This window comes from Podarcis gaigeae (genome assembly GCF_964106915.1).
Source record: "Podarcis gaigeae genome assembly, chromosome: 16".
In the NCBI taxonomy this organism is placed as follows: Eukaryota; Metazoa; Chordata; class Lepidosauria; order Squamata; family Lacertidae; genus Podarcis; species Podarcis gaigeae.
The window spans coordinates 42,297,293-42,311,140 of NC_139693.1; the positions used below are offsets into that span (position 1 = coordinate 42,297,293).

The 13,848-nt window shown below is 45.6% G+C and overlaps 1 protein-coding gene across 1 annotated transcript in view; it reads right to left on the bottom strand.

Annotated features, from left to right (window-relative positions):
* The window catches only part of MYO18B (myosin XVIIIB), a 276,767-nt gene that overhangs the window by 94,064 nt on the left and 168,855 nt on the right, over nt 1-13,848 (bottom strand). The window contains exons 29-30 of the mRNA XM_083717843.1: nt 10,419-10,543; nt 5,277-5,431 (exon numbers count right to left, since the gene is read on the bottom strand). Coding sequence (XP_083573969.1) covers nt 5,277-5,431; nt 10,419-10,543 — 280 coding nt within the window. The remainder of the gene's footprint in view (nt 1-5,276; nt 5,432-10,418; nt 10,544-13,848) is intronic.

Consider the following 13,848-nt stretch of genomic DNA (forward strand, 5'->3'; position numbering starts at 1 on the left):
ACCCTCAATCCTTGAGTTAAAGGATCTACTTGCAGTGCCTGCAACGATCTCTGCCTGAGACCCGAGAATTGGTTTCTGGATGGATGCCAACACTGAGACTCCCATACACCCCCCTTTTATTTTAAAAAAGGATGCTCTGATAAAGAACTTAAAGCATCCAATATCTGAGCTCTTCTAAAAAAGGTGAGCATCTTCCAATAAATGGTATGAGATTTGAATTGTTTGATTAGATTAGCAATTCACGAGCTCCCCCATTCATAATTAATGGCTTTGCCATTTAGAATTCAGTGCCAAACTTCCACAGACTCAGAGATAGATTGGAAGTTTCAGCGTCTTCAATGAAGCGTGTGCTATAAAGACTTAAAACTGCACTACTGAAGTCAGGGGTATGCTGGGGAAAGGGCAGGGCAACTGCACCTGAGAAGACAGGCTTGTGAAGCATTGCACCTGGAAGAACTGTGGCGTGTAGGGGAGCAAATTTCAACCCACTTTTGGTGCTCAGTTTCTTGGGTGGAAAGAAGTGGGATTCATCTCTGGCTACTTCCCAGCATAGTTGTACTTCAGGGTGTGTGTGTGTGTGTCACTGGATAGAATGTTGTGTTGTGAAAGAAGTCACCTCCTGCCTGGCCATGCGAATAAGCAATGAAATAATGCAGCTGAACAATCAAACTTCCAGGTGTAGGAGAAGCCAATGAAAACAAACCTTCAGTTGAAAAAATAAACTAGATGTCAAGCTAAATCTCTTTAGGTTAAATCTGATGAAATGGCCTTGACTGCAAAATAGTTTTAATGTGTTATTATTACCAGTTCCTTCCTGAAAAGCATGCTGTGTTGAGCATGTTCTCAGAGGAACCCTGATCCTGCTCTAAATGCACAGCATAATAGAGTTGTAAGGCTGGAAGGGACCTTCTTAAATCGTGGCATCCAGACACAGTATTCCAGGCCAAGGCAGAATACTGCCTTGAATTTCCTTGATAGGGACACTAGATCTTAGTTGATGAGGCCTAGAAGAGCATTCCCCTTCATGGATCACTGCCTTGCCGTGGCGAAGAGGCTTGAATAACTCGGAGAAGCTATGAACTATGCCGTGCAGGGCCACCCAAGATGGACAGGTCATACTGGAGAGTTTTGACCAAATGTGATCCACCTGGAGCAGGAACCGGCAAGCCACTCCAGTATGCCTCCCAAGAAAACTCCATGGACAAGGACCAAAAAGTTATGACGCTGGAAGATGAGCCGCTCAGGTCAGAAGGCGTCCAACATGCTACTGAGGAAGAGCGGAGGACAAGTACAAGTAGATTCAGAGCTGATGAAGCGGCTGGGCCAAAGGCGAAAGGATGCTCAGTTGTGGATATGCCTGGAAGCGAAAGGAAAGTCCAATGCTGTAAAGAAAAATATTGCATAGGAACCTGGAATGTAAGAACCATGAACCTTGGTAAGTTGGATGTGATCAAAAATGAGATGGCAAGAATACATATTGACATCCTGGGCATCAGTGAACTAAAATGGACGGGAATGGGCGAATTCAGTTCGGATGACCATCATATCTACTACTGTGGGCAAGAAACCCATAAAAGAAATGGAGTGGCCATCATAGTCAACAAAAGAGTGGCGAAAGCTGTTCTGGGATGCAATCTCAAAAATGATAGAATGATCTCAATACGAATCCAAGGCACACCTTTTAACATCACAGTAATCCAAGTTTATGCACCAACTACTGGTGCTGAAGAAACTGAAATTGAGCAATTCTATGAAGACTTACAACACCTTATAGAAGTGACACCAAAGAAGGATGTTCTTCTCATTATAGGGGATTGGAATGCTAAAGTAGGGAATCAAGAGATAAAAGGAACAACTGGCAAGTTTGGCCTTTGAGTTCAAAACAAAGCAGGGCAAAGGCTAATAGAGTTCTGTCAAGAGAACAAGCTGGTCATCACAAACACGCTTTTCCAACAGCACAAGAGACGACTCTACACATGGACATCACCAGATGAGCAGCATCGAAATCAGATTGATTATATTCTCTGCAGCCAAAAATAGAGAAGCTCTATACAGTCAGCAAAAACAAGACCTGGAGCTGACTGTGGCTCAGATCATCAGCTTCTTATAGCAAAATTCAAGGAAAACCACTGGGCAGGTAAGATATAAATTTAAATCAAATCCCTTATGAATACACAGTGGAAGTGAGGAACAGGTTTAAGGATTTAGATTTGGTGGACAGAGTGCCTGAAGAACTATGGATGGAGGCTCACAACATTATACAGGAGGCAGCAACGAAAACCATCCCAATGAAAAGGAAATGCAAGAAAGCAAAGTGGCTATCCAATGAGGCCTTACAAATAGCGGGGGAGAGAAGGCAAGCAAAATGCGAGGGAGATAGTGAAAGATACAGGAAATTGAATGCAGATTTCCAAAAAAGAACAAGGAGAGACAAGAAGGCCTTCTTAAATGAGCAATGCAAAGATATAGAGAAAAACAACGGAATGGGAAGAACCAGAGATCTGTTCAAAAAAATCGGAGGAGTGAAAGGAACATTTCGTACAAAGATTACCATAATAAAGGACAAAAGTGGTAAGGACCTAACAGAAGCAGAAGACATCAAAAAGAGGTGGCAAGAATACACAGAGGAATTATACCAGGAAGATATGGATGGCTCGTACAGCCCAGGTAGTGTGGTTGCTGACCTTGAGCCAGACATCCTGGAGAGTGAAGTCAAATGGGCCTTAGAAAGCACTGCTAATAACAAGGCCAGTGGAAGTGAGGGTATTCCAGCTGAACTATTTAAAATTTTAAAAGATGAGGCTGTTAAGGTGCTACACTCAATATGCCAGCAAGTTTGGAAAACTCAGCAGTGGCCAGAGGACTGGAGAAGATCAGTTTACATCCCAATCCCAAAGAAGGGCAGTGCCAAAGAATGCTCCAACTACTGCACAATTGCACTCATTTTACACTCTAGCAAGGTTATGCTTAAAATTCTACAAGGAAGGCTTAAGCAGTATGTGGACTGAGAACTCCCAGAAGTGCAAGCTGGATTTCGAAGGGGCAGAGGAACCAGAGACCAAATTGCAAACATGCGCTGGATTATGGAGAAACTAGAGAGTTCCAGAAAGACAACTACTTCTGCTTCATTGACTTTGTAAAAGCCTTTGACTGTGTCGACCACAGCAAACTATGGCAAGTTCTTAAAGAAATGGGAGTGCCTGATCACCTCATCTGTCTCCTGAGAAATCTCTATGTGGGACAAGAAGCTACAGTTAGAACTGGGTATGGAACAACTGATTGGTTCAAAATTGGGAAAGGAGTACGACAAGGCTGTATATTGTCTCCCTGCTTATTTAACTTATATGCAGAATTCATCATGCGAAAGGATGGGCTGGTCGGAAGAAATATCAACAACCTCAGATATGCAGATGACACAACCTTGATAGCAGAAAGTGAGGAGGAAAGTGAGGAGGAACCTTTTATTGAGGGTGAAAGTGGAGAGCGCAAAATATGGTCTAAAGCTCAACATCAAAAGAACGAAGATCATGGCCACTAGTCCCATTAAAGGTAAAGGTAAAGGTACCCCTGCCCATACGGGCCAGTCTTGCCAGACACTAGGGTTGTGCGCTCATCTCACTCTATAGGCCGGGAGCCAGCGCTGTCCGCAGACACTTCCAGGTCACGTGGCCAGCGTGACAAGCTGCATCTGGTGAGCCAGCGCAGCACACGGAATGCCGTTTACCTTCCCGCTGGTAAGTGGTACCTATTTATCTACTTGCACTTTGACGTGCTTTCGAACTGCTAGGTTGGCAGGCGCTGGGACCGAACGACGGGAGCGCACCCCGCCGCAGGGATTCGAACCGCCGACCATGCGATCAGCAAGTCCTAGGTGCTGAGGTTTTACCCACAGCGCCACCCGCGTCCCATACTGGTCCCATTACCTCCTGGCAAATAGAAGCGGAAGAAATGGAGGCAGTGAGAGATTTTACTTTCTTGGGCTCAATGATCACGGCAGATGGTGACAGCAGCCACGAAATTAAAAGATGCCTGCTTCTTGGAAGAAAGGCAATGACAAACCTAGACAGCATCTTAAAAAGTAGAGACATCACCTTGCCAACAAAGTTCCGTATAGTAAAAGCTATGATTTTCCCAGTAGTGATGTATGGAAGTGAGAGCTGGACTATAAAGAAGGCCGCTCGCTGAAGAATTGATGCTTTTGAATTATGGTGCTGGAGGAGACTCTTGACAGTCCCATGGACTGCAAGAAAATCAAACCTCTCCATTCTGAAGGAAATCAGCCCTGACTGCTCACTGGAAGGACAGATTGTGAAACTGAGGCTCCAATACTTTGGCTACCTCATAAGAAGAGAAGACTCCCTGGAAAAGACCCTGATGTTGGGAAAGATGGAGGGCACAAGGAAAAGGGGATGACAGAGCACGAGATGGTTGGATAGTGTTCTCGAAGTTACCAGCATGAGTTTGACCACACTGCGGGAGGCAGTGGAAGACAGGAGTGCCTGGCATGCTCTGGTCCATAGGGTCACGAAGAGTCGGACACGACTAAACAACAACAACAAGAAATTTTTTTTTTTTTTTTGCTGCAACACACATCTGATTGTGTTTTCACTCACACCTTGAGATCTACCAGCCCCAGTAAATCTGCCCAGCCTGGTCTGTCCACCTCTGTCTAATATCACCCCAAATACTGTTTCTTCTGTCCAACAGGCTTCTAATGCTCTTAGTTCATGAGACAAAGGTTCTCGAGAGCAGAGCAGTAAGGCCTACAAGGCCTACACAATTATTCAAGCCTGCTAACTGCTGTTAACAGCAAACTGCTAAGTCACCGTGACTCTTGACTCATCTTGAGTCTCCGTATAAAAGTAGCCAGCCTCTCTATGGGCCTCAGTGTTTGTGTCCCAGCCAGTGTGTGTGTTGTGTTGTTGCAGACAGAGTGGCTCCAGGACTCTAGTAAATCAGTAACTAAGACTGTGCCTCTGTGAAGAGTCAGATAGCTGCTATGAGCACTATGTGTATGCTCTTTAACTATGCTGTTTCTGAACAACACTGTTTATGAAGAAGACTCTGCATTGATTAATTTACTGCTGCATGACATTAGTTGGTGAAATAAAGCCACACTATTTCCTTTGACAGAGGGCCCATAGGAAATGGGGTGTTTCCTTAGCTTCCCCATTGCCCCGCTGCAGGTATGTTCAAATTGTGTTGGGCTGAATAAATAGCAGATCTCAGAAAGTCTTTAAAAGATCTAACTCCCCAGTCCAACACCCACATCTTACTTCTTCTGCTTCTTCTCCAGCTCATGGTTCCGGCTTTGCTGGCTTTCCATCAACACTCGTGTATCTCCCAAATCACACGTCAGCTGCTTACACTTTCTTTTCAGCCGCTGCGCTGTCCGCCTGGCACCTTCATACGCCTTCTGGGCATCACCTAGCTGCAAGGCAGGAAGTGTGGTGGCTTGAGAAGTGAAAACAAGAGAGACCCGCACAGGAGTGTCACATGCTCACCCAATGGATGTGGGCCCCGTAAAATCCCATTGCCACTTGCCCAGTTGCCAAGCAGATGCCTGCAGAAAAAACCACAAGCAGCTGGTATTGCCCTCTCCCACTGCTTGCCAACAGCAGCTGGAATTCAGTGGTAGCTGCCTCAGACCATGGAGGGTCCATTGGGACAAAACTAGAACTGCGCTAGATCAGGCTAAAAGGGCATTCTGCTTCCCACAGTAGCTGGCCAGGTGTCTGGGAAAACCATAAGCAGGGAACTTAGCCAGTGGCTTTACTCTTTTCTTTTTCCCCAACACCTGGTATAATAACAATAATATTTTTTAAATTTATATCCCACCTATCTTGCTGGGTTTCACAGCCACTCTGGGCTTACAACATAGATAAAAACACAACAAAGCATCAAACATTAAAAAACAAAATATCCTATATGAGCAACAAACAAACCAATAAACTAATAGAAACCAACAACAACAACAACTATAAACAATTTACAATTATACCCAAATTAAAATAACCTCCAACTCCAACTAAACATGTAACCAACATCAAGCTGATAAAAACAGGGGAATCAAAATTAGAACCATTTAAAATATTTTAAAACATTTTAGCCAGTTGCCCCATTCCAAGAGTTGTTCCAGCAATGTCCTTCCGGCCTCCCAGGAGCCTCTTTTAGGAAGGATCCCTGAGTAATACTCAGGGATAAACTGCTCCTGAACAGGAGGGTTCTGTCTAGTTATTACAGTATTACAGTCCATCATAGAGTTATTACAGTCCATAATTGATTGTTCATGCAGGTGGAGGTTTCCTGACTATTTATTGAACCATGGCTGTTTTAACATCATGTTGGTAAGCTGCCTAGTGTTTTCTTTGGAACAGAAAGTGCAGCTTGTAGATCTAGGTTGAAAACACAAGTTTAAAAAACCCTCCATGCATTTCTCAAATCCGTTTTTACAAAAGAGTAAGATGCTTTCCTGAGCATGGCAACCCAAATAAAAAATTGCGTCTGTACATTTGAGGTGCTGGGCAGGTCTCAGAGCTCACATCAAAAGCATCTGCTTGGCATGCAGAAGATTCCAGGTTTAAACCCCAAAGGCATCTTCAGATAAAAAAGGATCAGGTAATAGGAAAAGTTGTTTGGGGCTTTTTAATTTAGAGGGGAAAGACCAGTAAAAGGAGGGCATTATAGAGGTGTATATTGCAGTTGGCTGTAGTACCTGGAGAGAAACAGACAGACAGGTTGTGTATCCACAGCAGTGACCAGAGAAGGAATGACCGCTGGGAGAAGAAACGTCCTGGTGCACCTGCAGCAGCACAACTGGACACCTTCATCTGCCCCGGCTGCAACAAAGCATGCCTCTCCAGCATTGGTCTCTACAGCCCCAGCAGGCTCTGTATCTTTCCAACGGTTTGACGTCACCCCCAAAGAAGCACCCCTCCACTGTCTCCCATGACAGACAGGTGCAAACCATAGAGAAAGTATACAGAAATAAGTCTTTCTCCCTCTCTCATCATAATACTAGAGCCCAATGTGATAATCCAATGAAGCTGAAGAGTTGAAGACAAAAGAAAGGACTTCTTCATGCAGTGGATTTGCTCCCACAAGATGTAGTGATGGTCACTGACCTGGACGGCTTTAAAATAGAATTAACCAAGCTTATGGATGGGAAGACTGTGGACAGCTACTAGTCCTGAGAGCTATAATCTTTCCTGCCCAAGTACCAGCTGCTGGGGTTCAAACAGGTGGCTGGACGAGATGAGCCTTTGATCTAACTTAGACGGGCTCTTTTCTGTCCTTATGCAACCTCTTTTGTGTCTGGGACCCTGGAGAGTTGCTGCCAGTTACAGTGGATGATGCCAGGCTAGATGGGCAAATAGTCTGGGCTGGTTATCAAGCAGCCTCTATCTCCTTCGAGTAGGAAGCCACATTTCCTGGTGCTTCACTTGTGGGCCAGAATGAAACAAGTGTTCCTTAGGGAGGTCAGGCCTCCCCTTTTCACTAGAACTCATGTCCTCCAACCTCTGCAAAGAAGGTGACAGAGAGAGCAATTGCTATTAAGGAGTCCCTTTAAATAAGCTGAATGTTGAATTAATGAAGCCTGTAATTCCAGACAAGTGCCTGAATGCAAATGGGTTGTTTGCCTTCACCACAGCCCTCCAGAATGACGGAAGCTTCATTACTTTTTAATGTGCCATGAATTTATGTAGTTATTCTTGCCCATTCCTTCAGCCTGGGGATCATCAGCAGTTCTTCAAGGCGGCTTTGGGCTGGAAAGCAAACCACAAGTCCACCCAGGTTTATTTTTAGAAGGCAGGCATCTGCCCTACACAGAGTCAGAGCATCAGTCCATTTAGCTCTGCTTCTGTGCTGTCTGCTCCCTGGGCTCTCAGGCCGGGGTCTTTTCTCAGACCTCCCTGGAGATGCTGCCACGGATGGAACCGCATGCAAAGCAGGTGCTCTAAACTCTGAGCTACAGTCCTTCCCTAAAAGCAAATATCCCAGTGCTCATGGTTCCAAATAAAAGGCTGATTTGAAAAGGGATCTCAGAAGCTGCCTTCTCCTGAGTCCAGCAATTGGCCCATTTGCCTCCACTTTGTCTGCAACAACTGGCAGAAGCAGCTCTCCAGGGTTTCCTGCAGGGGACACTCCCAGTCCTTCCTGGAGATGGAGACAGGGATGGAACCTGTTACTTTCTGCATGCAAAGCCAGTGCTCTTCCATGGAGCTACAGCCTTCTTCATCACAGATGCCCTGAGGTGATCTCACGGTAATGCTTGCATTATTTGAGAGGAGCTTTAATGAAATCTGCAAGCCCCAGCCCTAAACATGTTTCTCTTTTCACACACACACACTTAAAAGTCCTCTAAAACGGTACCTAAAGGAGCCAGCAATGCTTATATTTTGTGTAATATTAAGAACATAAGGAGAGCCTGCTGGATCAGGTCAAGGGCCAATCCAGTCCACCTTCCTGTCTCACAGTGCCTCACTGGATGCCCCAAAAGGAAACCCTCAAGTAGGATTTGAGCAGAAAAGTAACTCTCCCCTCCTCTCTTTTCCAGCAACTGGTATCCAGAAGCATCACTGTTTCTGACCATGGAGGCAGAGCAGAGCCATCTTGACATCCTGACAAGCAGCCACTGGCAGCCTTTTCCTCCATGAACTCGTCCAAGACTCTTTTAAAGTCATCCAAGTTGGTGGCCATCCCATCCTCCTGGGGGAGGGAGTGCCCATGTTTAACTCTGTGCTGCGTGAAGAGGGACTTCCTTTTATTGCTGTTTTAATCATTAATCATTTAATCTCGGTGCATTTATTATAGCTGCCTAGCCATTGCATAGGGAGGCCCTCTTGTGAGGAGCTACCCCAAAGGTGGGACAGAAAAAAATGATAATGATAAATGTATTACTGCTTTCCTCAGTGTGCTTTTATTGATGCTCCTCTCTCTTTGATTGCTCTGCCTCTGCTTTTATTATCCCCTTCTTCCACTCCTTTCCTGCTGCTGTTTTAAAAGGGGTTAATAGTCTTGTTTTATTGCTGCTTATTGATCTTTGTATTCACTGGTATTTTGATGCCTTTTTGTCATTCACTGCTTCGCAAACATTTAAAGTTGAACGGCAGGGCAGAACATCATCTAATTAATTAAGACCAATTAAAATTAAATTGATTCTGCTGCATCAAGCACTTCTGAATGAGCCAGTCGTATCCAATCTTGAAGCCCACCAGGTCCCTCCAAATGTTTTGGACGACAGATAGAGCAGTTGGAGGAGGAGAGGGCAGAGGCTGGAAAATGAATTGTGAGTGGAGGGGCATCCTTCTTCCATCATTGGGACCCCCTGGGGAACTCACCAAACCTGCTGCACCTGGAATTGGCTGTGGAGAGGGCAGCTGGCTGCTGAGTGGGACACACCTGTGGGCAGCAACCTGATGAGGCTCCCTCCACCTTGGGCCTGCCCAGAAAAAGCATACATGGAGGGAGAGACTAGGGCGATGGCAGGAGCTTCTAGGAACCTCCTCCTCTGTGGGAGCTTTCCGAGGAACAGCTGTGAGTTAGTTTAGGCCCTGGGTGCAGGTACCAGGGTGGGTAAGTTGAGTCCTGGGTGAGGCCGAGAGGGGTGGGTATGCCAGGAGCAGGAGGAACTGATATTGGCTTACATGTATTTAGAATTTTTGCTTTACTGTAACATTTTTATAAGTAACTCTGTATTTTTGTAAAACCCGTTGTGGTTCAAGCTGCCTGTTGTTGCTTTGGTTTTTTGTATACCACTCAGAGAAATGGTCTTAAATATAAAAACTAAAATATAAAATATGCTCTCGTTAAGTGCTAGCTGGGGCTGGTGAGAGTTGCAGTCCAAAACATCTAGACAGACAAGGTTAGGGAAGGTTGATCTATACCAATTGTTTGCACTGGGAGTTGAATCATTTCTCTGGGCTTCTATAAACTGTGGTATACAGAATAGTCCAGGCCAATGGGCACCATTAACTACTGTGTCAAAGGCATAAAGCCAACAGGGACTAAGACCCAGAAGGAGTAACAAGCCAGCAGGGAGAGAATAGCCCTTTTCTCACTGTGGGAAGGCCACAGACAGGAGCTGAACACAAGAGCAGTCCTCTCCCTTCCTGTGGTTGCCAGCAACTGGTATTCAGAAGCATTGCTGCCTCTGACTTTGAAGGCAGAGCATAGCCATTGTGGGTAATAGCTATCAAAAGCCATGAATTTGTCCAATTCCCCTTTAAAGCCATCCAAGCTGATGGTCATCACTGCCTCCTGTGGGAGTGAGTTCCCTAGTCTAACTATGCACTGCCTGATATCCAAGGGCAGCTTCAGGAAGACTCTCATGACAGGCTCATTGATCTGCACATGGGAGCCCACTGGGGGGAAATGTAAACACATGGCCCCACCCCAGCCAATGCTCCTTGGCCTGCCTTTTGTTCCAGCTCCTTTTTGGATGTCTGCTCCGCCTCCAGCCTTTCCTCCAGCTGTGTGATTCTTTTCCGGAGAAATCCAATCTCAGTCTGTGCACAGTCCAGACGCATCTGCCATTCATCTCCTGTTAATGCCAAAAGAGACACATTTACATTGCACATCCAAACTGCTCAAATAAAGTCCACGCAGATGCTGCTGTACCCAAGCAGGCACAACAAAATGGCTTGTGGTCACAGGATTTTCAGGGGACCTAGTGAAGTGCTGTGTTATTAGAGAAGTGTCAACCAGGGTCCTGAGCTGTAAAGGGCAGCTGTTTACAGGAAACTGTTTAGTTTAGAGAAAAAGTGAGAAGAGGTAACATGATACGAAAAGTGTTGGATGTAATTCATTGGTGCAGTCAAATGCAACGTTCTTTGTTTCCCTAGAGTGGGCAGGGGCAGGGGGACATCCAGTCTGGGTAACTTCCTGTCCCACTCGTCTGGAGCTTTCTCCTCCTGCATGTGACCTGGGAGATGGACGAGGCTCTGACTGACTCCATAAAAGAGCCGAGTCACAGAGCCATTTTCTCAGTCTGTTTTGTCTTTCTATTGTCTTGCTGCTCTTTTGCTGCCATGCTGCTGTCCTGCAGCCATTTTGTAATTTAATTACATTTTGTAATGTAATTTTGCTGTCTGCTGACTCTCAGCCAACAGTGCATGAGTTCAGTCTCCATATGAGATGAACTCACACTTTGTTTGTGTAAGTACCAAGTAAAACCTGCCTTTCAGGGATCAAATCATGAACTGAAATGTGAGTAAACTTTTTGTTACTTTACTCAGACTCTTGTGTCTTTATTCTTTTAAGAGGGATCAAAGGGGACACCAGGAAATAATCTTAACTAAGAGATTCAAAGGAACCCCCAAATTAGCTTTTAGCTATATTGAGGGGAATCTGCTCTGCTACAGCACTTACTAGCGTGAGTGAAGGAAGGATAATAGTTATTCAATATGTTCTTTCCTACTATCCTTAACATTGCCACAAAAAGGGGATAAAAAGTGGATAGAGGGGGGAAATTTCTCCACCTCTTAGAGCACCAGAATGTGTGGATGTCTAATGAAGCTGAATGCTGGAAAATTCAGGACAGATAAAAGAAATAATTTTTTGGGGACATCTTGGTTAACCCAGTAAAGGTATTGTCCTTATACACTTTCTAACATTTTTATTTAATGGTTCTGATAAAATGAAGGCAGGGTACCCAGCCTGGTCCCCTGAAGATGATGCTGAACTACAACTCCCAACAACATTGGGCATGCTAGCTAAGGGGCTGATGGGAGTTGGGATCCAACAATATCTGGCTTAAAGGGGCATCCTGTTTTCCTTTCAAAATAGCCCCATTGATTTGAAATGGCCTTGAACAGAGATGCTGAAAGGTAACAGAATCATAGAATGGTAGAATTGGAAGGTTCATCAAGGGTCATCAAGTCCCTGCAATGCAAAAATCACAGCTAAAGAATCCCTAACAGATGGTCTTCCACACTCTGTTTAAAAACCTCCATGGAAGGAGAATCCACCACCATTCAAGGGAGTCCATTCCACTCCATGGTGTCATGGACTGGGGGGGGGGGCGGTGCAGAGAAGTGGTTGGAGGCACCAACTGGGGAAACCCCAGGGGAAGAAGGCTCAGAGCCAGGGGGTTGGTGGTGGGACAATGAGTGGTTGGAAGAAGAAGAGGGAGCAGACTGGGAGGAGGAGGTGTCAGAGGCAGAAGACGTAACAGGGTTTAGTGAGCAGGAAGTGGCTGCGGTAGAGAGCAGTTCAGACTCTGAGGCTGAAGTGGAGGGTGGCTAAGAAGCAGAGCTGAGTCAGGCAGATGAAGAATCCAGGGAGTCTCCCCCTCCTGCTACAACCCAACCCCTTGGTCTCCTAGAACATGCAGAGAAGTGAAAAGAGCAGAGCAGAGATTGGTTGTGCACAGAGGCAGTTGGAGACTGCTTGGGAAAGACCCTGGAGAGCAGGAGCCTCAGAGAGCAGTGGGAAGAGTGTTGCCTCACTGAGGCAATACCTACTGGAAAGAGTGCTGGGATCACTAGGCCTGCACAGTTTTGGTTTCTTTGAATAAAGAGTTTTCACTGAAACCATGTTTTTTATTGCTGACCTACGCTTGACTCCAGCTCTTGACACATGGCTCTTACTGTCAGATAGTTCTTCCTACAGTTGAGTTAGACTCTCCTTTCTTGCAATTTGAATTCATCTTTCCCTCTGAAGCAGCAGCAGCAGCAGCAACAACAACAACAACAGAAAACAAGCTTCTTCCACCTTCCAGGCAACAGCCCTCCAGGTATTCAGTCTCCTCTTTTCCGGCTACCCATACACTCCCTCAACTGTTCAACATAAGGTTTGCTTTCTAAACCCTTCAGCATCTTGGCCACCTTCCTCTGCACAAATTTCAGCTTGTCAATATCCGTTTTAAATGATAGCAATGATGCTGACACATCAGAATCCGCTGCACTAAACTTGTGAGATGGTTTGATGGAGTTCCTTGATCTACATGGCTGCAGGGCTTAAGCACATGTGGTGGGAACACAACTGAAAGCTAATGGCTTAAAATGGTATGACTTCAGAAGCTGGTGCAAATTGCTGAATGGTACCACCTAGAATCATAGAATCATAGAACCTGTATCACAGAAGTAGTGTTTGGATTGAAATATCGCAGGCCAGCTCTATCATTAGGCAGAGTGAGCAAGTTCTTCAGGGGGTAGATGGTGGGGGGACAGTGGTGGCATCCCTTAACTGTTCCTTCTGAACTTCCCGGCCATTCATCTCCATCAGCAGACAGAGCTATGCATGTCACACAGTTTGCTATGCACCCCCTAAATTAGTCCACTGCTTCAGGTATGAATCCTGTTGCTTGTGCTGTTGATGTAAGATTCAGGTGCCAGCACAGTTGGCTTCTGTATGCAGGAAGAAGGCCTTTGCTCCCATTTTGAAGTGGATTTGCCATAACTTCAGCCACCTAAAGCAATTTCCCCACAAATTAGGAGCCTTTGCACATCTCCGCACAGTCTTGGTACCGGGGATTGCAGGGGGGGGGGGTGAGGAAATAAAACTCAGCTACTTTCTCTCTCAACCTTCACAATAACCTTAGCTGTTGTGTGCAGACACTGAAACACCAATTCACAAGGCTTCCTGGGCAATCTGCTGCTACAAAATCTGCCTGACATATCTGGAGCACAAATTCTCCAGGGCAGCCAAGATGAGGTTTTACGCAAACTGACATACTCTCAGCACCACCCTGCTGCCTCTCTCCAGTCAGAATGACGAGGAGAGACAGATGTCACTCCTGAGAACTGTTGCATGGAGCAATCTGGAATGATGGCAGAGAGAAAAGAACAGGGGAGGGAAGCAGGCGACTAAGTTACAAGGAGGCTAGAAATTAAGGCTTAAGGGAAG